Source organism: Gambusia affinis, linkage group LG19 (assembly GCF_019740435.1).
Source record: "Gambusia affinis linkage group LG19, SWU_Gaff_1.0, whole genome shotgun sequence".
Classification (NCBI taxonomy): Eukaryota; Metazoa; Chordata; class Actinopteri; order Cyprinodontiformes; family Poeciliidae; genus Gambusia; species Gambusia affinis.
The window spans coordinates 18,714,465-18,740,340 of record NC_057886.1 but is presented as its reverse complement, the minus strand read 5'-3'; the positions used below and the strand labels follow the sequence as shown (position 1 = coordinate 18,740,340).

At 36.3% G+C, this 25,876-nt stretch overlaps 1 protein-coding gene and 1 long non-coding RNA gene across 3 annotated transcripts in view; one reads left to right on the top strand and one right to left on the bottom strand.

Moving 5' to 3' along the window:
* Positions 1-17,081, top strand: part of hs3st4 (heparan sulfate (glucosamine) 3-O-sulfotransferase 4) — a 77,640-nt gene extending 60,559 nt beyond the window's left edge. Inside the window, exon 2 of the mRNA XM_044099475.1 lies at positions 14,748-17,081. Coding sequence (XP_043955410.1) covers positions 14,748-15,402 — 655 coding nt within the window. The 3' untranslated portion in view covers positions 15,403-17,081. The remainder of the gene's footprint in view (positions 1-14,747) is intronic.
* Positions 17,016-25,615, bottom strand: LOC122821502. 2 transcript variants are annotated; one of them, XR_006369031.1, is made up of 3 exons: positions 25,533-25,615; positions 20,607-20,701; positions 17,016-17,100 (listed from the first exon to the last, which is right to left on the bottom strand). It is a non-coding gene; the product is annotated as an uncharacterized LOC122821502 (long non-coding RNA). The 2 variants fall into 2 exon arrangements; XR_006369030.1 differs by lacking the exon at positions 25,533-25,615 and adding an exon at positions 20,910-21,145.
* Between the last annotated feature and the right edge of the window lie 261 nt (positions 25,616-25,876).

Below are 25,876 nucleotides of genomic sequence, written 5' to 3'. Positions count from 1 at the left end.
ACATTTTTAGCTTTCGAGTGACAGAATCTCTCGAGATTTCCTCTAATGAAGCGGTTTTTCTATTTCCTTTAGCACTTATTGCTTAAGTAGATTGTTATTGAAGAATTTAGTGATATAGTATATCATGTTATGAGTGATAACTGAGTATTACAATACACGTCTGCTGCAAAGAGCTTTTGTTCCCTGTTTCTGTAAGCTCTCAAATAAAAACATGGAGCTCTCTGCTTTATGACTGCTTTTATGAGAATATATTGCTTGTATGTACAAGAGTCGTTAGGAAATTAATTTATTGTGTAACATTACACACCCCAGTGTCCTATTCAATTTATGAGCTAGGAATGATTGTGAAATTAGATTCTTCAAATGAGCTGAGCTTTTATTTTATGAAAAGGGAGAGTCCATATTCACTGGAGCGCAACATGAAGAGTTCAAGGATTGGTCAGATTGGTGTTTATACCGGGACTGTTTTATGCGGATGATAAATCGGTAAACAGCTCGGAGGGTTTAATGATGTATAGAGGCACAAAAATCAGTGAACTGAAGGAAAGCTGAATATCAACAGTACAAGTGTACAAGGTTTTTTATTTCAGTTTCAGAAAATGGTGTTGAATTAAAGCGATCTCAACACTTGACATGCCATATTTTTATGTAAATGGGATGTCTGGAACGTTTTTTGTTTGCTTTTATCTTCATGTGCTGGGACTGGTTGAAGAATATATCTTTGGTTAAGGGTATTTTCAATAGAAGAGTCCCTGCACAAGAGAGGAAGAAGCTCAGAATAGCTGCAGTGCAGTTTGCTCTGCCAAATCATCTGATCACAAGACTTAATTGAATACTGATGTGAAATGCAGAAGGCTGGAAATAGTGAAGCAGGTTTCAAAGTAATTAAAACATGCTACTCAGCCTATGTGGGTAAATTGCTTTAACTCATTTATGCACCATGTTAGATGTTAACCTGTTTTAAGAAGTAGCTATTGATAAAGAATTTTCACGTCAGCAGTTTGCTTCTCAGGAAAATTAACATGCAGTCAACTGTTCAATAAAGCTGCACCTGTTTTGCTTTCTAAGTAATCAGGATTCAACCAAGTACTGTCAATTTGCATATAAAGACAGATAATGTTGACAGAAGTGATTCGATGGCAACATTTCCTTCAGTTTGACACACAACATCAATTTGCAAATATGCATTTATCAGCTAATATGTGCATGCATTCAGGTACTGTGGAGCACAGTATGACTCTTGGTGCATTATCCAGTCAGCAAGTTGTCTTTGGCAGAGATAGGATCCAAATATGGCCACAATTAATAACCCAATAATGGTTCATATCTGCAAAATTTGGACTGCAACTCTGAATGAACAAAAGGTAAATGTGCACTTTGGTTTTTTTTTTGTTTTGTTTTTTTTTCTGTGTTTTAAGAAATTAGGGAAATCTGATTCCAGGTACTGCATATACAGTGAGACAAACACTTCACAGGGCAAACAGATGTACAACTAAGAATCTGAATGCAACTGAATAGGCAAATATGGAGACACTTTAATGGTAATAACAGCTGAAAATGGCAAGACATTTTCTAACAATAATAAACCTGGAAGTAATTAGAGAGGAACAGCAAATGAAAATCGAAACACAAACTCCTGTGTACCGTGACAAACACTATTTTAACTGTGACTGAATAAGATGCCAGAGGTAAGATGTGTTTTTTATTTAGCTTTTTTCTTAATTATCCAAAGTCATATTTATGAAGTTATTATAATGAAGCTACAAGTAAACATATTAATATGAACAACTAAAGGCCCAAGGTCTGTGACTAAAACGCACCCATTAACAGGAAAATCTTAAAACTGCAGTCTGTGACAGTCTATTTACTTAAAATCCCTGCACCATGATTAAATTTTTTTAAAAACAGACAAACTTTTAAACACTTTTATTGACAGAATATGTCAAGAAATCTAATAGCATAATTTGTTCCACATTATTATCACACATGGGGGAAAATCAGATACTTATAGTATTTAGATGATGTGCACTTACCTGGTCTTTTTTTTTTTTTTTTTTCCATAAGAATCTCTTGCTTTCAGAGCACAACAGCACAAGTAATATCTCTAGTCTGTTTTTGTGGCTAAAGCAGAACTAAAGTTATACAGTTTGTTTTCTATGTCAGAAAGAATTATTTTGTCATATTCAGAACATCAGTTGTGTTATCAAACAGCAAACTGATCCCACGGTGCTAGAGCCAGTCCCATTTACACTTACTGGATGGCTGTTCATGCACAGACCTGTTGAAACCCACAGCCTTTGACAGCATGAATATTGTTTAATACATGAGGCAAAATACCCACCATCTCAAACAACACAAATAAATCATGTTAAGTGGGCCAAGTGTGCTAAAAATCAGACATTTTTCCTGTGCCCGCCTTTGCTTTTATGAATCAGTGAAATGAGGTCTTGTGATGCTCAAAGCAGTTTGTGGGAACAATAAAGTAAAACTTCTGTGACGGGATTTAATCAAAGAGTAAATTTTAAAATCTATCACCCACTAGCCTCCAATCTTCGCACACACCCCCTCTAATTTGTCATTGTGGAATATAACAACATTTCAAAACAGAACAGGATTCTTTCACAAGTAGGAGTAGTCGCAAACAGTGTTTTGTTTTGGCTTTAATAATATAACTATTAGAAGTGAGATGTGTTTTTCACTCTCTTATTTTTTTCATATGAACTTGTCCAATTAAATTAGCAGTTCATCAGATCCCAAAAGAATAACTTAGGTGGGAGTGCTGCAAAAAAAATTTGCTTTTGCGTCTGGTTAAAAGTCAGATGTTTTATTTATTTTTTTTGTGATTTCCAGAATTAAAAGTAATTAAGTTTTATACAAAAACTAGCTTAAATAAAGTTGAAAATCTTCAAAAAGAAGTGCGTGTATCACTTAAATGTGAACAAATGAACCTGATTCTTCCATTAGGATGAACGTAAACATGTGACAATAGAAAATAGCTTTTAAAGATTAAGGTTTAATACTAGGTTTTATTCTATATATAAACAGTTGACACTTTTCTCTTTAAGCTCTCCCTTTGGCAGTCTGGATTACAGAAGCTAATCTGTATATCTCCAAAACATTATCCTGCATTTGTTGTGTGTTTATAGCAGATTCACTTGCTGTGTAAAACTACCTCTGCAGGGGAGATTAAGGGTGTGTACCAGGGTTTACTGAAAGTGCTCAAACAAGCTGCTCAAAGGGCTGAGGGGTATACCGAGAACCATTCAAGGATTACATCCTCATATCACCCACCATCTTGAGTATTAAAAACAAGTGAGATGTTCAATGACTTATAACAGCCATTTCACAGCTGAGGTGTTTTCTGTCCATTTCCTCAGTGATAAAGAATATCTTTCTGGGGGGGCTCCAACTGCAAGCATCTGAAATAAAGCAGAACCACCATAATAAATAGGTCAGAGGTCTAGCAGAAGGGTTCTGTGCAGTGAGAGCTTTGAATGTTGTTCGGCTGGTAAAACAGTTTTTGAGTTTTTGAGTGAGAAGAGTGGGAAGGGGCTTGCCTTGCTTTGATCTTGAAAATGATTAAATATAGATGACAGAAGCAAGAAAGCTCAGAAGCCATGATATGAAGTAATTTTTGCTATAAAGAGAGGCATTTAGTGGAGCGGTTGTTTAGGAGCTGTTTTCATATTTTTTCTCTGACAGCAGCCCACTCGTGCAGCTGAGTTAGGTCCTGTTCATAGTGGACTCCCTGTCTAATCCATTCTTTTATCCCCTCAGTCTTTACAGCTACGACACTCCACGAGGAGGAATGGCCCGCAGAGATTATAGTGTTAGATTAAATCTAACAGTGATTGAATAACCAACCATTATATGACTGTGGCAAATTAATTTCCCCAGTGCCATGTCAGCTCGGGTAACACGTTTCATGTATGGAACAAACTGTGAGCTGCTAATATTAGGTGTAGTCATACATAGAATTGTGATAAAGTAGTTAACCTATAGGATGGTCTTTTTTCAAAAGTCTAATTTTGATTGAAAAAAGAAAAAAAAAAGATATACTCAAGCCAAACTGGGCTTTCACATCCATTAAAATTGCAGAAACAGATTAAAATATTTAGAATCTGACATAAGATGTGCTCATGTCATGGCTGTAAATAAAACTGTCACTCAACTGATTGGAGCATGATGCTACAACAAGTACAGCCATTTAATCTGCATAAAGCAAATGCAAGCTTTAGGCATTTTGAACTGGTCGTAGCCGGCATTTACACGGAGAACAAGAGTAATATCCATCACAAAAATGATATTACCTAAGTGGGAAAAAAAATACCCCCTGTTCATGTGCTTGCATAATGCTGAAAGATAAATATCTCATCCATGATAGCAGCTCACATGGCAGGTGAACTGTTTCCTTTTTTTCCACCTCTCCCAACAGTCTGTCTGAACTGAGCAATCTCTGCCAGCTAAAGCACAATTTGGATTAGCAAAAGCCCGACTGATAGGTCAGCTTAGCTCCTAATGGTGCAGCTTAGTCCTTGTCTGCATGATTATAACATTCTTAGCAGCCTATTTCCTCACATCCAGATGTTACAGCTCAACATCCCTGTCTCAACAAAATCACTTAGTTTAGAGGGGCATAAAAATCATACAGCATGTCGTCACACGCAGTTTGACATAAAAGCTAATTGTAACTGAGCATGTTGTTTGCTATGATTCCATTGCTGCTTCTTGTTTTTTACAAATATGTAAATATTATTATCTTTGAACCATGTTTACAGTTTGATCATGCAGAATCAAAGCACCATAAATATTTTTTTAAACACTTCGTTCACATTCTTTACTGGATTAGATTCAAAAACAAGATATGTGTCATAGCTTTCAGGAGTAATTCAGTTTTTAACAATTTACGTGTGTATGGGTGTGTGATGGTTTGAAAGAACTTAATGAAATTACCTTTGCTTAAAGTTTCAAGGGTGTTTTTTTGTGTTTTTGTTTTTGTTGTTGAATATAATTGAACATGGTTCTCCTCTAAGCACCATGTGATGATCCTCACTACAATCAATACTGCAGTGCAACAGGCCAGCAGAGGTTTAGAGGTGTTAAAGGTTCATAAATGGTGCTGTCAATAATGGAAATAAGTTGAAAGGAAGATTACTTGAAAAATCAATAGTTTATTCTTGCATGGTATGGTCTGAAATTCATGCAAACTATAGTGTGTGTGTGGGGGGGGTTTTTTGTTGACTTTTTTGGAGTTCAACTCTCATCTTTAAATACGTTTCTTAATCACTTTGACTAAAAACTTTGATTAGGTTTCTTGACAGAAAAAAAATAATCTGCTTTTTTGTAATTAGGGTGTCTCTTTCACACAGCACACTTTTACTTTATGGGTTCATGTGCTAGAGAGAAGTACGGTGGTTTGGGTGCTAATTGAATACACCAGCAGCACAAACAGGCAGCAACCCTTTTCTAACCAGCTGCTGCAGGGCAGCCAAGAGCTTTGTGAAAGAAGGTGGCAGACAGATAAATATTGTGCTGTTGAACGCTTTGTGTAATTCGTTAGGATCAGAACTGGGATTATCCAGCATTATTGTTTAATCTGAGTAATCTGACCCCACTTCTTGCTGATTTTGCAACAATAAATGGTGACTTCATGCCACTGTGACACTCTTATGGATTCAGCTGACTACACATACCATCTGGACTTAATAACACATCAAACTTCTAATGGAAGTAAACTGTAAAGAGTTTGAAATTAACTTTTTGTAAAAGTTCTGAAATATAGTTTTATAAAGGTCTAACCAACATTTATATTGTTTAGGAAGGAAGTCGTTTCCCTAATGTTGGTCCTGTCAATCTTAAGAGCTTGAAAGGCTGATGCTGTCACTAATGTGAAAAGCTTATCAGTGTGGGCCAACAATTGAGACAGAGAGTGCAAATCCATTAGTGGTCAATGATTTAAAGTCTTTAGGAACAGAGATCTAAATTTACTAAAGTTGATAAGGACACCAAATTACACACTGACAAAGACTTTCTTCCCAGTGTCATTTTTGCTATCTTTTAGTCCTACCTCACTATATTCCACTTCTGGCAGCACAGTGGATATCAATAATTTAAGGTGAGTAATTCGATGAACTAAATCCTCTGGAAAAGCGTCCTGGGGTTGTGCAAAACAGTTGAACTGAAGGTGCACTGGCATACACAGAGCTTTCTCCTGCATGTGTTGCAAAAATAAAACAGGGAACATGGTATTTATTGTTAAATATTCTTTATTATTCTTTTTCTTATTTAGTTTCCTTAATATTTGCTGAATGCAAAACACATGTGCTCAAGGACACGAGATATACGGTATGTTTCTTATGTTTGACAAACCATAACCCTAAATTGCATTCAAAGAATCAAAAATGTTAAACCAAAGTGAGCACATCAATGGCAAAAATATAAGACAGCATAAACATGATACACTGGCACTTATCATTCGAGTCCCACCATATTTAAAATGAAATATGTTGTTTACAAAAGACTATCAGAGCAGTCTCATAAATATGATCAAAATCTAACACCACACACCAGCAATCTGCCAGATAGAGTGACTGGCTCCCCTCCTCAGGAGAGAAAATCATTTCTGTTTGTCACATTTAGTTGCTGACCAGTTAACAGCTAAAAATCACAGAGTAAACATCTCACATACCCTTTTTTTGTTTTACATTTTATTTCAGAGAACTAAAAGCTGCAACACAAGTGAAATAGTTTAATCTATGCATAAACCTGTGCAGAGAGTCTTCTTATGGACAATTTTAAGACATTTGTAGCACTTTCCATAATAAAACTGCTTATGGTTTTATTATTGATTCTTTTAAATTACACTACTAATGCCATGTATCAAAAATACTTACATTACATTTATATATAGTAAAAGTACTTACTTAAGGGGTGTCAGGGCTTTAGTATAATAGTTAGAAGTTCAAATAGAACAATGTGAGATCTAAATGGAGGAAAGATCTGTAATGGTGATAGAGATTTTAGTATTTTTGTGAGCTGCTGTATACTTCTTGTGAAGGCAAAGACAGCTAAAATCATCCCATCTGTCTTCTAGTCATTTTCACTTGTCCACAAAACACCCTGCAGCGTTCTTCTTCTGGGTGTCACACTGACCTACAGTTTCATAACGAATCACAAAAATGATAGAAAAATAGTGACTATGATTTTTATTTCATTGTTTAAAAAGTTTTACCAACATTTGATGCACCTAATATGAGGAGTACACTGGTAGAAACACATACTGTACAAATAATTAACATTTATCTGCATGTGACACTTAAAATTAATCACTTGCTTTAAGAAACAATATGAATCACAGATGTGCCATTTAGGGACATTTTATTTTAATTAATTTGTCAATGTGCAATGGTTTTGTTAGTTTTCTTATACACAATTTTTTATCTTCCATCTTACTGTGATGTGGAATTCTGTAACAGAGCATCGTGTCCTTAGAAAAACCAGATAACTTCTTATTTTAAAGATTTATAACTTGGGCCGTTATAACAGTTAATTGGCAAGAGTGTCAACTAATATGAGTAGCACATAAAAAATAAAATAAATAAATCACTGTTTACGTGACTGTTCATTTGAACCAGTACCCCACATGCTACAGTTAAACAGGTGCAGAGTTCTGTCAGCGGCCAACTTAAATGATTGGATTCAGCCAGTTTTCTCAGGCTAGCAAATCTATCATGTCCAAACTGTCATATTAATTGGTTCTGCTCCACTGAACAGGATCTGCTACATTTCCAGGATGTAAATTTCAGCCTTTGACTCTGATGTACTCAGGTGTAACTTTCAATTAGAGTGGTAGCTTTTTTTGTGTTTTTCTTTCAACTAATATGCATTTTGATAAGGTTTTCAGGCTATAAGTGAATATCATTGGAGGAAGCAAAAAACAACAACAACAACAACAAAATATTTGTCCTTATTTGGACAATATTTGTCCATATGCTGTAAAGTAGCTCTGGGAGTACTGTAATCAGTGTAAGGAACAAAAGAACTGAAATCTGTATTTTGTATGGACTTGCCTGTTAATTGTACTATTCCATTTCCTATGTAGCCTTTAAAATGTGTCCTTGGAAGGTGTCTGTTTTTGTTCTGACCACAAAATTAGCAAATGTGGTTGTTTTATGGTCCTCTGGCAAGGGAACTAGGATGTCATGAAAGCCTTCGTTTTAGCTGTGAACATCAGTGGGTAAGTATTGAGGTCAATGCAGATCAAACAGGGGGAGTTTTATCCTGAAGTGCTCCCATCAGCCCATCATGGGATAAAGTAAGAGGCAAACAAGTAAATCTCAAGTAATCTTCAAGAAAAATGACACATTGAAGTTCTTCTACTGCACAGATGAACTATTATATAAGGATCTGTGCTTTATGTTTATTTCTAGATTTATGAGGAGAAATCAGAGCTCCTCTGTAGGCAGTGATGACAAGAGTAGAAACAGGGGTTTAAAAAAGGAAGAAATCTCCCGGTCTGGAATGCAAGATAAGATTGCCCACATTTTCTATCTGGATTTGATTGCATAATACAATAATTCCTGGCTCATACTATTGAGAACATAACAATGAACATGAATGGCATGTTCCTAAACATTCTCTTTACTTCCCAAATTGTCTTAATTTATACCAGTCTTCTATTTCCAATGGCCATCTGAGCCGAGATTCTGATCTCAACAATACAGTCTGGTGATGCAAGCATAGAAGTACCTGGCTTATCCACTGTTGGAAGTGGGAAGGTCTTTGGGGGGAACTCAGGAAGAGAGTAGGGAATAAGGTTTTGATCAGGACCAGCTGTCACTATTGTCCTCAAATATTCAAGTCCACAGTTTCTGCAGAAGCACAAGATTATGAGCCTATTTAGAGAGAGGAATGTTTTTGATGTTTTAATTGGTTAAACTCTTTTATTTTTTCTGCAGTGCAACATGTATAACATTGCTAAAATAAATGCAATAAAAATTAGCAATGTTTTAAATATCTGTGCCAGTATGATTGACATTCTTTTTTCTACCAAAAAAAGAAGAAATACAATATACATGGATTGATAGCAAAAATATTTATATGCCTTAACTTTTTTTATCATTAAGTCAAATACCCAATATCTCAATTCATTTAATAAGGATTTCATATAAAAGATGAACAAAAAGTGACTTAATGTGAAAAAAGTGGTTTAAAACTGAACTGTAATTTTACAGCTATCTCACAGTGCAGACAGTAACTGCATGTCTTCTGCATCTTTCAAAGCGTTAATGACGTCAACTTCAGAGAAACGGCAGTGCTAAAAGGAATATTGCTGCTATTATAACACAGCTTTGCCAGACACCATTGAGAACAGTAATCTGCGTAAATGTGAAAATAATTTGCTGCACTGTTCAGAGAATCTTTTACAAGACTGGAGAGAAACTGCATGAAGGTTTAAAACACAGCAAATGCAATCATGTTTAATTGCAAACAAGTAGGTCAAGGAAATACAATAGAACTGAAAACCTATAAAAATTCTTTGCTTCTAATGAAATCTACATTGTTACCAATAATTTTATGATCATATGTTCAAAAGAGCAAGGTCAGTCTGTCCTAAAAATGTGATTTGAGAAAACTGGTTTGCTTCTGTTGAATCATTGCCTAAATGATGCACCAGAGTGGTGTATATAAGACATATATATATATATATATATGTATATATATATATATATATATATATGACAAAGTGCCTGTACTTGAAGGATGACGAGCGGTCTTGGCCTGATTTTTCTGCCTCTTTCTCACTGCTGCTCAAAAGCTGTAGTACGCTGATAAAATATTTAATATGCTCTATCATATTGCCTCGTTTCATGTCTTCAAATAAAGAAAAAAGAAGCAGTGTTCACATCTATTTTTACACATATTTAGTTTGAAAGGCCTTAGGATTAAACTACTAAGCCAAAGGATGCTATATAGAATATGCAGAAGATATGGTTTTAAAAAAAGCCAAGAAATAAATTGACAGTATGTAAAGATTGCGATGGACAATAAGGATAACGGATCTTAATGTGAATATCGGCGAGACAGTATCCTTTTAATCTTGGTAATGTAAAAGTTAGAAAAGATCCCTCTGATCCAAGTTTCATTCCGGGAGTCACAAGAGTATTTTTATTCATTGATTGACCAAATAAATAATCTTCATTAGCTCTCCTCCTTTCAGAATATTACAGAATTATATCTAGTGAGTAACTTTAAGTCTTGACCCTCAAAGAAATAATAACACAATGCTCAAGTGCCGAGGTCAGATTCAGTTTGCGGGAAAAAAACAAAAAACAAACCAAGTTCTCTGCTGTTACTTTATCCTGCTCTGATAGCTCTGATGGCTGTGTTTTTGTTTTCCTCCTCAAAGTTTCACCTTTGCAGTACAACGCCTCTTAACCACAACAGACCCACCAGGACCCTCCGCTCTCATCTGTGGGGCATTTTACGAAACATGCACGCATCCATCGTCGATAGCTAAGGAACAAATGAGTCATTTGACTAGGTTTTGAGGGAGAAATGTTTTTTACTTTTTGCCCTGAAATATATATATTTGTTTTGTTTACATATGCTGCTCTAATCAGAAACATGTCGCTACTGGGAAATTATTTGTATTATGCATTGCAAGATGCCCACAATATCTTTCCCTTCAAATGTCCACATTGACTTCTGTTTATAAATGGATGTTCAAACCCGATTGATACTGTCAGTACTACATTGGACAATACAATAAAAGTTCACGTACTCCTTAAATCTAAATTGTTTGCCTGCAGTCAAAAAAAACAACATATTTTAGCTTAGAGAGAAACATATTTTGTATATAAAATGACTGAAAAATGAAATGAAATCGTATTATATAATACAGGCATAAATGTAATTCTATCTTTAAAAATAAAATGTTCTCTTTTACGGAATTAACATATGTTTACTTTTATTTATATTTATTAAAATGAGGTGCTTGTATTTCAGTAAAACTGTCTTCAAGTTATGCACTTCAAGAACTTTCCGGCTTGTTATGAGTGTCCTCCTGAAGAAAAGTAGATTCTAATTGACATTATACAGAGGAACTTTAACCCACTGATATTAAACAGCTAAAAATTTGATCAATACAAATTAAAGGGGGCTTTTCATTTCCCTGTCTTACTTTATCATTTACTCACAAGTAAATATGAGCTATTGGCATCAATAGATGCTGGGGAGAGCATCTGTTGATGCAAGTGGCTGGGGAGATGGAAGTCTGGGCCTCTCCCCATCCACTGGGCCTCCCTTATGAAGCTGCTACCCGTGACCCGACCCCAGATAAAGCAAAAAAAAATGGATGGATGGCATTAATAGAGATCAGAGAAGACGGGCTAGAGAAAGTCTAGGTGAGAGCTCTGTGAGGGCATAAGAAATATGCTTCTAAATCTCCATATACAAGGTAAAGACTTCAGGAATCTGAAGCAACTTCATGTTTCTGTTGCCACAGCTGGTATTATTATTAAAAGCTATGTTGTTCATGGAGAAAGGTTTATGAAATGCATAATGTGGATGGTTAAAAAAGAGTTAAGCAAGCCATCTAAGACCTTCTAAGCTTAGCAGGAAGGTCAAGGTATATCACTTCCTGTCACTATCTATGTCATTTTAAACCATTTTGTTAATTTTACTTGCACTCCATCAGTTGATCCTTCAATATTAAAAAAGCAAAACATTAAGATTAAGGAAAATGTATGTATCCCATAGTGACACAGTGAAATATTACAAGTTCCATTCTTGATCCTTCTATACATAAACTATTCAAATCTATAGTGTGTCAGAGGTGATACACATACTTTAAAAACCTGACAGGATGTGATCTTCCTCAATATACAATTTTGACTCATAAATACAAATACATAAACTGGAAACTGTGACACCAGTAGTTTTTTTATGCAAATAATATGCAACCAAATCAGTAATGAAAAAAACCTAAATGTCATTTGTGATCACCATGGCATAAATAATATTGGAAGCTATTAAACATTTGTCAGTTTCAAATTGTTTCAGAGGAAGTTTGTTGTTGTTTACTGTGGAATGGTACCAACAAATTTCTGCATGTCTGTAAATAAAGACTTGGGCATCCTCCACAATCCTTTTTGATGTGGGTGTTTGGATATGGATGGACCTTGATTATCTCCCAAAAATCGCTCTTAACAAACATAAAAAATTTATATAATTGCAGTTAATGTATATTCTGAATGATGAATCAGCCTTTGGAGATGACTGGGCAACCTCCAGGTTTGAATTGTACAAAGTGTAGGTGTGAAGTGGATTTTCCAGCCAAGTTGTTGTACACAACCCTAATCCAACAGGGGAAATATAATTTAAAAGAATAACATAGTCTTAATATTAATGTATTTCTTAGGTTATTATTTTCCTAAATGTAATAAAGTTTTTGCCACCAATTCTTGATGAATGACTCATGCTTCTACAGCACACAGCATTAAATATTACTCATTAAAGAGAATGGGGCTGCATAAGTGTGTCTTCACACTTCTGTTTGCTATGTAAATAAATATATGGACATGTGTTAAAAATTCAAGAAAATAAATGTTGCGTGTTATATTCTCAATGTGAAACAGTAAACAGCAGATGGCCACGAAGGCCTCTTTAGCGCTATGGATTTTATCTAACTACCCACCTGAATGACCTGTGCTTGAGCACAGCAGCTGATGTAGAGAGAGGAAAAAAGTGAGAGTTAACTGTTTGCTCGTGTTTACTTCAGTTCCACTAGACTGCAAGGCCAGAGGAGACATTTACCATGCATGAAGAAATTAGCTTGTTTATCAGCGTTTGGATTTCCATCCCGCCTCGCCATCCCACTGACATTTTAGACGTACATGATCCATGACTGATTCCCAATCAAAAGCATAATGACAAAGTACTTTGCTTGTGCCGTTTCCATTGTTGTATAATTAAATGTTTGACGATAAGCACTGAGCATGATTAGGTAAAGGCCTTTGTTATGTACATGCTTTAAAAAAATAACCTTGAACAGTACATATCGGTGCTGTCAATTGGACATGCTCCAAAGATTGCCAGTGAGATATTACACCTCATGTCCATATTGGTTGCTTCAAGGTGATTTGAGGTGATATATTAGAGTTTTATTTATTTTTCCACTCCATGTTGATGTTGCACCCTCAGACCTCCCACTGCACTTTGGAGTTAAATAGAAGACAGTGCCAAAGTCCTTGAAAGGTTACAAAAATCTTTAGCCATTCATTACTGTAGAGGGAAGGGGGTGGCGAGTGAGGAAATATAATGAAAACTAATACTCTTTCTAGTCACCAAGCTATCTGTAGATATGTTTGATATCCCATTACAGGCCCAGAAGTAACCACAGTTCTATACTGTCAAGAGACAAACATAATCCAGAGGGAAATTACCCATCAGGAAGGCAATACTGCTACTGAGATGCAATTACCAGGCCACTTGTGAGACTTTCAGCCCAGTGTCCATGGATGAATGTGTGTGAGGGTGGTCGATATGTGCATAACACCTCTTATGTTTAGCAGACTAAATTGGATTCTTTCTTGGAGAACAGTTAATTTAGAATATGTCCAAGATGCAAATGATTGATGTGACTATATGGTAACAACTGTGGGTTTGTGGTGCAGGGCAGTGTAATGGAAAAAAACATACTCCTGCAAGAGGGGGGGGAGTGGGGAAAAGCTTTAATACTAGAATGATGGAGAAGTTCTTGCAGACTTTCAGGATGGCTGGTTGTGCACACATTTTCAACAGCACAATCCTTGCTCCTACTTCATGTTACACCACATCAAAAAATGAAGCAAGAGCTGTGTTCATATGTGTTAGTTGTTAAATAATCTGCATGTCTCACACAGGATTTAGTGTACCAATTTAGCACTAAATCACACAGCCTACAAACAAAGAAAACCACACGGATTGAAATGAACATGAGTGTAAACATTTGATAAGGTTTCGCCCATGGCAATCGCTATGCTTTATTATTGGCATAAAAATGTAAACCACAGAAAGAAGATTTGCCCTTGCTCTGTGATGCTGTACATATTATTTTACAGGCCTGGTGAGCTGCACAGAACATTTAGACCAATTGCAAATGGCTTCCCATTACCCCCAAAATAAATATTTCAACTTCAGGCCAGTGCCAGCAAACTAGGAATCATTTCCTTTAGTTTGATAATTAATTATAGCTGCCTTCCATGTAACCTTATATGTAGTACAGGGGGGAAGAAAGAGCTGCTTTCACCTATCGCAATGGAAGTACATGTGGATAAGAAATAAAACTGCCTGCACGGAGTTTGAGCCTGGCATGCATAATAAATGTATGACAAAACAATACCCCAGGCACCCCAGTATTAATGATATGCAGTGAACTCATTATTAAAGTTCCAAAACAGCTCCTGGAGTAACACAGATGGAGTCAATTAAGCAATGAGCATACTTGCTTGCCTGCCGTTTCATCTTCCTTCTTTTATCTCTGGCATATTACTCCATGGATGTAATTAGCTGTATGTTTCTCCTTACAACATAATGTCCAGTGATAATACCAGTTCTTTTCCCCTTGTAATTTCAAATAATACTCTGCTAATAAACGTACAAAATTTGCTTTCACCATGTCCTTGGGTGCTGTATTTACACTGCAAGAGGTGTTGGGGATAATGCTATCCTAAGCTGCTCTTTTTTTGTGTTCTCTCTGTTCCCAGAGACCTGATGCCTTCTACGCTGGAGGGGCAGATCACCATGGAGAAGACACCTAGCTATTTTGTGACTAACCATGCCCCCAAGCGCATCCACTCCATGGCCAAGGACATCAAGCTTATTATTGTTGTGCGTAATCCTGTCACTAGAGCCATTTCAGACTATACACAGACCTTATCTAAGAAACCCGAGATCCCCACCTTTGAGGTTCTGGCTTTTAAGAACCGGACGCTGGGGCTTATAGATGCCTCTTGGAGTGCTTTGCGTATTGGAATATATGCACTTCACCTGGAGAGCTGGATGCAGTATTTCCCTCTTTCCCAGATGCACTTTGTAAGTGGGGAGCGGCTGATCGTGGACCCTGCCGGAGAAATGGCTAAAGTGCAGGACTTCTTGGGCTTAAAGCGGATTGTCACAGATAAACACTTCTACTTCAATAAAACTAAGGGATTCCCATGTCTAAAGAAGCCAGAAGACAGCAGCACCCCCAGGTGCCTTGGAAAGTCCAAAGGAAGAACTCACCCCAAAATAGACCCGGATGTGATTCGGCGGCTGCACAAGTTCTACAAACCCTTTAACATGATGTTCTACCAAATGACTGGCCAGAACTTTGAATGGGAGCTAGAGGAGGACAGTGTTTCCCATAGCTCTCAGGACTAGCATGGCACCGCTGAGCCACACCACCAGCCTTCTCACTCAAACAACCATTGTCCCACTTCATCTTAAGAGAGTACTTGAGTGGCCCAATCAATCATGGCTCTCCTTGCAGTTTGTGTATCCATTAGCAAGAGTTTACTGACATGCTTTTTCTTGAAGATGGCAAATCATTATTGTGTATACTAAACATAAAATATATTTATATTTGTGTAAATGAGATGATTTATTCCTTTTGTTTTTGAAGCATAGAATTGATAAAAATCACATTGACTATGGCAATGCATGTGATGAGTTAAGTGTCCTTACCTCATAAGCCCTAAGGGTAAACTCTGCCCGTTTCTTCTCCCTTTACTTTCCTGCTTTTTGTTGTCCTCACACCCACTCACCAGCATCCAGCACAAAAAAGATATTCTATTTCAACTATCAAGGCCATGAAGTGTCCTGTATTATTTCTTTTACATGGTCTTGCTGCTTTGGAAGACAGAAAGGAGAACATATAAAGTACTATTATACTTTGACCTGAGCTCATCCTTCATGTTGTCCATATTGTGAGTGGAGACAATCCTTTTAAGTTTACCAAAGTGTTCACTTACTCTGTTCTGCCACTGCTCTAGTTGCTTGGCAATTAATAATTGCACAAAAATTCAAGTGACTAGCTAGATCACACTGGCCAGCTTTCAAGAATTGGATTTTTTTCAGAGCAGTATTAAACATTAGCATACTGATGACCATACACTTTAATGGGAAAGTTTCTGTTGCCCTGTTTTAAATTTAGAAATGAGTCCAAACTTTTCTTGCATATCTGTCAGAACATAGCCAGCTAACTGCTATCCTTCTGTTTTCCTCATGACCCTTCTTTTGTCACGTAATACATGTCAACAAGGGGGAAGAACAACACCACAGGACTGAGCAGGAGTTTGTTACCAAACATCTGCTGCAGCACGGTCCTCTGTCATTAGAGATTAATGGTGTGTTAAATAAACTGCTGCCGCTGGAACAAAGTCAATGTCAGACAGAATTTGCTGTCAAGGTAAAGCCACATACAGGCCCAGGTAAAATTACCAAGCCATTACTGTATGTGCTTAACTTGAACGAGACAGTTTCTGCCCGGTAAATGTGGTGTAACATGAAGTTTATTAGCAAAGGCATGATCAACAGGGTTTTGCTGTGAAATTAGCCATTTGTCCAAGCACTGAAGCACCATAACCCATCACCTTATTATTTTTTGTTTTGCATAACTCACTGTGTGTCTGTGCTTTGTCTCTGAACTTTTCATCAATTGAGACAATCAATACAGTCAATGAGTCAATAAATACAGTCTGCTTCACATCACTGGTTGCTACAGCTATGATGCATTGCTTTCTTAATTCTTCTTGTTCTCTTGCCATGGATGGCTGGATTGGTTCACTCTCTGCAGACCTCTCTGTCACCCCGGGGAGGCCGACACCAGCAGCTACTTACACAGAGCAATTGATTCAATCAAAGTAAGCTCTGCGCTGCCCTTTACAGCACCAAGCCTGAACACTCACCTCGGAGTCGCGCCATTGCAGAGTTACAACTTCCACTTTGAGGCTTTTCTGTGCAGCCCTCTCTTGGTGTTTTCCTGACAATCTCTCAGCACCTCCCAACCCCCCCTCTGCTCAGACGTTCTCTTCGTAGCTGGTGTTGCATACGGGAATGCAGCTTCACAAAGGTGCTCCGCTGTGAAGATAACCGAGTTGCAGGGATGACATATTAATCGTACATTTAGAAAAAAAACCATCATAATTTATTCAATAACATTGTCTCTTTGTGGTTTAGAGCATGTACAAACCACCTTCTAACCCTGAAAGTCCCTCCTACTCGGTGTAAATATGCTCAAAGAAATCCACAAAAGGCCCCCCACAGTGTAATTAGGACAGATGAGGACTCAATTTTCGTTCTATGAATATGCACTTTTGCTGTCATTTGCATTTCTCAGGATTACACGCTTGAGGGAATTTCTCTCCACAGCGAAATGTGGAGTCCAACCTCTCATTAAGAAAAACATATATGCACGTACACCTTTTGGGTTTATATACCCTCGGCTTGTTTAGAATCAGTCAGGGCACCGGGGTACATCCTGCGAGTATTATAATACATAAAAGACATGTTAAACTGCTCTTCATGTGCTCTCCCAGTGAGGGTAACTCCATGTGAATATATATATAATATACGGCCCTATATAAAATATATTTATATAGGGCCGTGATGCATTGTGGTGCCTCTACAACAGCTTTAGAGAAAATGGCCAGTACTACAATGTTTCTCAGGGCATCTTTAATTAATTGATGGTGGGAAATTAAGGCTCTCTGACAAAATGGGATTATAATGAGAAAAAAATAAAGTACAATAAATTAAATGTAACAATGGGAAGTGTACAGAACTAGGAATCATCCTATAAAATCCTGTAAAGAAGTTTTATTCAAACAGTAAATTTGTTCGATTAAGATTTGGGGTTTTCTTTTTCTCTTTCTCTTTTTTTTTAAAGAGAAAAAAAGTGCGGCAGTGTGGCATGCAGAATTTCTTTCTGAGTGTCAAAGGGAGGCACAACAGATTTACTTTCACAAGTGGAGCATTATGGCTTTTATTATGATACTCCACTTGATGTATACTGCATAAATGAAACTTTATTGTAAATTGCTTTAGGTTTATTTCAAATGTAATAGATTCAGAGACAGAAAAGAATGGAGAAAAGAAAGAGGGAAAGGTAAGAAAGAAGTTGTAAAGGGAAGAAAGGAGAAGTAGAGGTGACAAAGAAGAATAAAAAGAACAAAAAAGAACACGTGAGGAATCTGCCTTGAAACCTGCAGAAAGAGACAAAAAAGAGACACCAGAACAACAAACAACACAGCAAAAGTAACAATTATAACATCTCTGAAAAGAACATGGTACAAGCTAATATAAGCTGTATTTAGTGACAACTGTGCCAACATAGAGTGTTTCTGAAAGTCATCTGAATCTAAACATCTGTGTATGTGTGTGCGTGAAAAGGACAGAGAGAGAGAGAGAGCATGAGAGAGCGCACTTGTGTATATAAGGTTTCTCCATAACAATGTTCAATTGTAGGTGTGGGGAACCAGAGATCCACTTCCCAGGACCTGAGGCTGGAGGAAGACAGCAATCACATTGGGCCACCGAGCATGGAGTCCCTGGAAACACTCCGGGGACTCCATGCTCCATGCAATGTTGTAGGAACAACATTGCAACCTAATATATTTTTAGCTAAATATTTGTTGCCATAATTCTAAATTATAGTGATTGAGCATGATCATTTGGTGACCCCCGACAATATGGTGCCCTACGTTCAGTGCGATATGCACATGGGCAGAGCGAATTTACGCTGGTCTCTGCTGGATGAGGACAAGTGACTGTCATCAAATGATTTTGTTTACATCAAATCCTGGAAAACAAAGAATATTCAGACATGTTTGGTTTAAGATAATAAAACATTACACATGCACAAGCTATACTTTCTGTGAGTAACCCAAGGGGAATTTTCTCAGGGTGGGTAATGTCATGGATTTAAAAATTCCCACTGCCCAGACTCGGGGACAAATCTTTTTCTTCTCCTTATTTTTCTGTGTTTTTACCATAACTTGAATGTGAGAGGATTGACGAAGATGACACCTGCTGTAAGTGAATGCACTGCAACTCAAAACTCAAATATCTATCTCTTTCCCTTCAGCATAACTCTTCATTTCCATCTGAAATGTATTCAAGCGCTGCCCTGGTTTGTGAAGTAGAAATAATTTTCCATGCATTTCAGAGTTGACACTGATGTTGACACAAGAACTGAAGCAACTGTATTAGTCATTACAAAGCCAAAAATCAAGGGGCTGAAATCATTTTAGAAGCAACCTTCTATTACACATGGTTCCAGTGGCCTCAGATCAAGAGTTCCTGCCATTTCCAAGGATCAGAGTCTTTACTAGAAGTAATCATTTTCATCTACTTCTTCTTCCGGAGTCAGTAACTTCCCCTTTAACCACCTCAGGAGAGGAAAAGCATCCTCTCATAAATCTTGTCTCAGTTCTTTCCTCTCCTCTGTGATGGGCAATTTTTCCATCCCAGCTGCCTTACAGCATTCTCTCGTTGTGACTTTTTTTACACAAAGTATTATTTACAATAGTTTTACTGTCACCATTGGTGAAGGGGGAGATAAGGAAGAGTGATAACAAGGCATGTTTAAAATCTATTTAAATTTAAAGACTAGACTTGATTTGACATGGACATCAGTGTTCACCGAATTACAAACATAAAAACACACAAGAATCCAACACAAGATAAAGGAATGACTAGAACTTAAATACAATGTGGGACAAAAAAACACACATCATGCCATTTACAGAGACTCCAATGGATTGTACTTCTAAAGAAGGAAAACCGAGATTTTGGGACTAAAATATTTCCTTTATGTATTGGTATCAATAATTTGGTGTTTTAGAATTAGCAAAAAAAAAAAAAAAACTTTTCACACTCATTTTGCAAGAATGCAGATTGACTCACCAACAAATTAAAATACAAAAAATTCTAGTATGGTACAGATAGTATTTTACATTGTGATGCTGTGCTGCCAATAACTTAATCACTTCTTGGTTTGAATTTATGTGATTTGTGTTCAAATTCAGGTTCAGTGGATGCCCTGAAAGAAATTTAAAGACCCTATTTAGCAAAGATGGCTTAAAGAACAAAAAAGATAAATGCATGACACAGTCCGTATCAGTGCTCACAGTTATCATCTAATAACCAATTAAATGGTAATCAGCAAAAGACAAACATGTTGATAACGCAGACCAATAAATTGGCCGTATATAATTAATGTGGGTTTAATGACTGACAGAAAATAGCATTGGTTTTCTAAAATATGCAATGCGGATTAATCTGGTTGCAACTAAATGCCATTGATCCTGTGTTGTCCCAGTAGTTTTACTTTATTAATTCTTTTAATACCAGCTACAGTTCCCTTCTTAACCCACTAATGCACACAAAATAATTTGACCTTGTTGCTTAATTATTATTTGTAGTGTTGTGTGTCAATGTGAATAAACACATTATAATCTATGAAGCACTTACGATCTAAAAAAAATGCATCTTCTTTTATTTTTTTCAGAGTACTCAGAATGTCTTTGAACATGCTCATAGCAACAACAAGTCAATGTATATCTCTACTCATATAAAAATAATACCTGATCTAAATGTTTTCACATTTGTCCAGTTCTTGCCACAGGCCACACACAGCTGCCTGGAGTCCCAAGTGCTGAAGGGGGAGGTGCAGTGACAACTAGCAAAGAAGAAGAAAAAACACTGACTGAAAAATAGTAACCATCTGCCTGTTGCTGTTTTCTGATGCTCTGTTCAAAACAAACAAACAAAAAAAATCAGTAAATAAAAACAATAATCCTACTCTCTATACCTTGTTGTTACACATTCTGGTGAACTTCAAATAGCTTTCTGATCAAATGCTAAAAAGGAAAATTGAGTATACCTACCAATGTGCCACAATCAACTGTTCCAACTAGAAAAAGTAAAAAAAGAAATGTTTATATGAATTTACAGTGTCTCAGAATGACTGACAACCTTTCTAACGTCTTCTAGCTGAGCTAAATAACGTTAGCATGAGTTTTGTTATTGCTACGAGCTAAAGTTAGCATATGATTTGAATCGTTCCCAAGAGCTGTTTTGTAAACGTAACAGTGGAATTGGTGGGAACAAATCTGAAGCTAGCTTCAACGTCATGTTTTCCACCTGAAACCTGTTAATGGATATTAGAAAAGCTTTATAGAGATAAGTTTTCCTGCTGAATGGTTTTTTGACAGTATTTCCTCTAGCGAATAAGCCAAGAAGATGTAGCATCAGATAAAAAAACAACAAAATAACAAATTTTAAATAATTTTAAAGAAATCTTACAAACATACTTTACTCTATGCATGCTATTCTTGTTCTGTTAAGAAACAGGTCATTGAGAGCGCTCCTGAACACTCACGTCAGTGAGATTTTTCCAAACCCTAGCCCACCTTGCCTTTACAGAAAATATTTGGTACTTTTTGGAACTTAAACTAGGACTGTGTTAAGAACTGTTTAAAAACTGTTTATTTTTCTATTAGTTTTAATTTAAAAATATTTTAAAAGTTGTATATTTATTCTTTTTACACTTGAGAACACTACTTGACTGAACAAAGACATGTAAAGAGCAAGCATAAATCTGATATTACACTATGACAATGGGGAGAAACATTTTCACAGCTACTGGCACTCAGTTCCTGTCCATCGGGAGCTAGTGTCCTGCAGGTGTTTGATCCTTCCTGACAGTTAACAAGCCACACCTGGTCTGTATCTGCTTGGCGCAAGTCGTGGCACATTAACCATCAAGGAGGATCAGAGGGAGGATCAAAAACTTTGAGGACACCAGCCCTCCGGGGGAAGTTTGCAAGCTCTGGGACAAAACAAGCGGAAGGCTAGACTCCTAACATTTCACTGGAGAGAAATTCTTTCTGTAACATACTCCTCTGTTACCCATATTGAGATGTATAAAGAGAAAAACAAGTATGAGCACATACAAAACTAGGTTTTCATAAAATGTAATATGTCCTTGAACTAGCTTGTAGTATTTTGCTTCTTAAGTATTTCTTAAACATAAAAAAGCACATTTATACCTGTTAATTTGAAGTCTTTTTTTTAAAGCAAACTGATTGATTAAGTTTTTTTCTAAAATTAGCTAAATTCCTATCCAAACTAAATGTCATTTTACCTTATGAAAAAAATGTTGCTTCACTCTGGTTGGGAGGATTACTATCTGCATTAATGTTTACATAATTTATAACAAATGTTGCATATAACATATGTCATATAACATGTATATATGTTTTGTTAAATAAGTGAGAGTAAAACATATCTGCAATGAGACATAATTTTCCGTATATTTTAATTAGAAAATATTCTATTAAAAGCACTTTTTTATGAAATGTGTCTTAAAAACTATTATGCTTACAGCTGCTGTCTTGAAAACAATGTTGACTGCTAGTCAGGTAGAAGACAAATCAGCATCAAATAACCATTTCCTGAGGGAAAATTGAGTTCCAACAGCTGAGAGACCAATTACAGAAGCAGTGGAGGTACATTCTGGATAGTTAGGAAACAGTATTTTTCTGATAACAGTGTGCATGTAAGCATGGCAGGATAATGGTAAAAACAAGCACTTCCATGTAACCGCAGAGAAGTGCCACTTGGAATAATTGAGGCTGGTTCCCCGGTTCTACTGTTCTTGCTCAAAACTGAAGTATCTCCAAACATTTCTGTCCATAATATAAATTCAGAACTTACAAATATTGCTGTATAAAATAACACCAGGATCTTATTTAAATATTGCTTGTCAATTACCCTAAGAGCGCATTTTAGGTGTAACATCAATTAAATTACAAAGTTTTGCTTATTTGTAGACTGAATGATTATAGAAGCAACACTATCAACATTTTTATGGATAAAATGCAAAGGCTTAAAAATGGGGGTCAAAAACATGAAATAAACAATGAACATCGCAAAGCATCCAGATAAATTATTGAAAAACGATTACAATTGCTTATTTTCATAAGAAAATGAGAATTGGTAGATCAATTATCATTTGCATTATTTATTTACAGACAAATTAATTTCACCTTGATAATTCTTCCATTACAAACATTAAAAATGTACCCCACAAATTATACGTACTCATAATTCATAGTAATAATTTGCAAGAAAGTTGACCCTAATTGGGTAATAGCAAGGTGATCAGTTGCTTGGTAGTAGTGATCTTAGTTCTGTTACCCTAAGAGAACAACAGGTACAGCTGGACCATGTTGTTGAATAGTGAATTTAACTTTGAAATCCAATTAGAATAAAAAACACTGTGTTTTGAGATCTTTTCATATAAACCCATCTTTCTTGTACAACAAAAAAGTGCTTCATTCCAGTCCAAGCAGATCTTTCATTGGCTCTGACCTCCATTACAATGGCTTGCTTAGTGCAGGACATCTGGTCAATGGCTGTACCAACAGATGCATTATTTTTCTGATCAATACATTCACATCCCAGACAGTTCTGCTTTGAACTAATTTTGTTATCAATCCATGCAGGTAATGATCTCATTAATTCATTGTTGATTCATTTTCAGCAGAGTGGATATTAACCTTTAGCCAGTAATCATTAATTCTCTGTGGGAGAGGTGTGGTGTGCTGTGATTGGAGCTGCATAAACAAAACAGTTATTAGAATCCCGACAGTAGAGGTCCTTCTTGATGTCCAGCTGACTTCTAACACTCAGATGATTGATTTATTGATCGCAGTACGCTTCAACCACCCGAGTTGTTCATCACTCATTTCACACGGCCAAGTTCTGGCCCAGAAGTGATGAGGGGAATCATTTGTGCTGCTTTGTTCAGCCATGCGTGTGTTTTCAGGACAATTATTATGCTCTGAATATTCATAGCTCTGTAGTTGGGGATTTATCTGGCACCACCTGGTCAACATATTCCACTTAGTCTAATCACGCAACCTAATTTTTCAAAAACATGGGGCACTTTATAAAAAGCCAATTAAACTTAACCAAGATAACTTTGCTTTAAAACAATGATTTTTTTTGCCCTCAAGAAAAACATCAGAAAAACAAAAAATATGGAGAATGCCCTGCAAGTAAAAAAAAAAAGAAAAGAAGTCAGTTACAAGAAAATCATGACATTAACTTTTCTATCTAAAATCCTGTGAGGAAAGGGAAGCATTCTGTTTTTCCGAATTCAGCAACTATTCACACCGGTGATTAAATTCCTCAACCTTGATGAAATAGGACTGTGTTGCTATCCTCAGAATCATTAGAACAAGTATTAGTGATTGTTCTTGGAAAAAAAAAATCTGTTTCTTTGCTCTGCTTCATTTCATGAAGAGTCTGATTGGCAGTTTAGTCTTGGGCTTCTGTTATTTTTGTGAAATCCTCATTCCTTACCTGTTTAATATGCAGATTAGATTCATATGTAAGTTAGATGGTACATTTATGCAGGTTGCTATGCTACAAAGTGGTTGTTTCTTTACAGATGTTTGCATGGTCTTTGTTGTGTCACAACGTGTTGTAGTTAAGTGCTACTTTTTTGAGCCAGCTACAAACACATCCACATATTTATTTCTGTAAATACATTTAATTATTATATCCATTTTCATCAGTTATTCCTTATTCCTTTATAACATGTCAGTGTAGAACAAAATCTCTGAAATCAAAGGTTCTGTCAGTGAGTTTGGTTGTAAACATTACCATGGATGCTTTGCAGTCATGCATAAGTACTTAAAACAACATCTGCCCTTGTTATGAGGAAAACAAAGTAAGTCGGTAATTAAGTATATGCAGAGGCTCATTTTGAAGGCAATTATTTTACACATTTACCTGACTTCCTTCTTTGTACACACACCAGGAGAAAACATGCTTCTAATCAATGTTTGGTTAACCAGACCTTCTCATAAACAGCCTTGTATTGACACCTGGGCCTCAACCTTAAAGCAGCAAAGCATCCACCTAAAATCTGAGGATCAACTTAGATTTGACTTGACACCTTTGAATAATAAGGCTGATGGTGATAATGTGGTATTCTACATCTGACTCAAGATGAGTTCTGCTCTGCTGATTGGCTAATTAAGCAGCTATCAACTTTGTAATGCTTCAAATTTATTTTTATTTAAGGAGGCTTTAGATTTTTGATTGACCTGCATTCATATAGAATACTGAATGCAGGTGCAAATGAGATAAAATAAACATTAAATTGGTGCAAATGAGATAAAATAATCTGCGTACTATTGTCTAATTTTGAATTGTGATTCAATGGCAGCCACACTATTTGGCTGCCATTGAATCAAATAAAATGAGTAACATGCAAAACGGCACAAAATTGTCTGTTCTTGCAATAATATAATCCCAAAAAGATTTATTTTTTTTTTTTTTCAAAATTTAGCCTTTAATTTGAATTCCTTCATTCAGAGGTGAGAAAAATCCCATTTTAAGAAATTATTGTACTTTAAGAAATACTCACATTACTTACTCTTTTTTTTTTACATTTCTCAAGTTTGCAGCAGACAGACAGATCTTTGGGCAGTTACCTTTGCACAATCTCTCAAGTGTCTTGAGTCCTGGGTCATCTGTGCTCTTTTCTTCAGAATACAACTGTTTTTCTACAGTTTGGAGACAGAGAGCCATTGAATATGGTTGTGTCATTCCCGAGTTAGCCATTTGTTGTGAAACATTATATATTTTTCAATATATAATTGAAAAACCCTATTATATATTATATTTTCAGCTTTTTAACAGAGGTGAAGTTTCTATTTCATATATCCTAGAATTTGCTCTGGATTGGTAGAGAAGCAGGCCCACAGTGACACTCCATCATGTAGTGAACGTGAGATTATTTTTCTGTAAATACGTCTTGTTGATGCAAGACGACCAA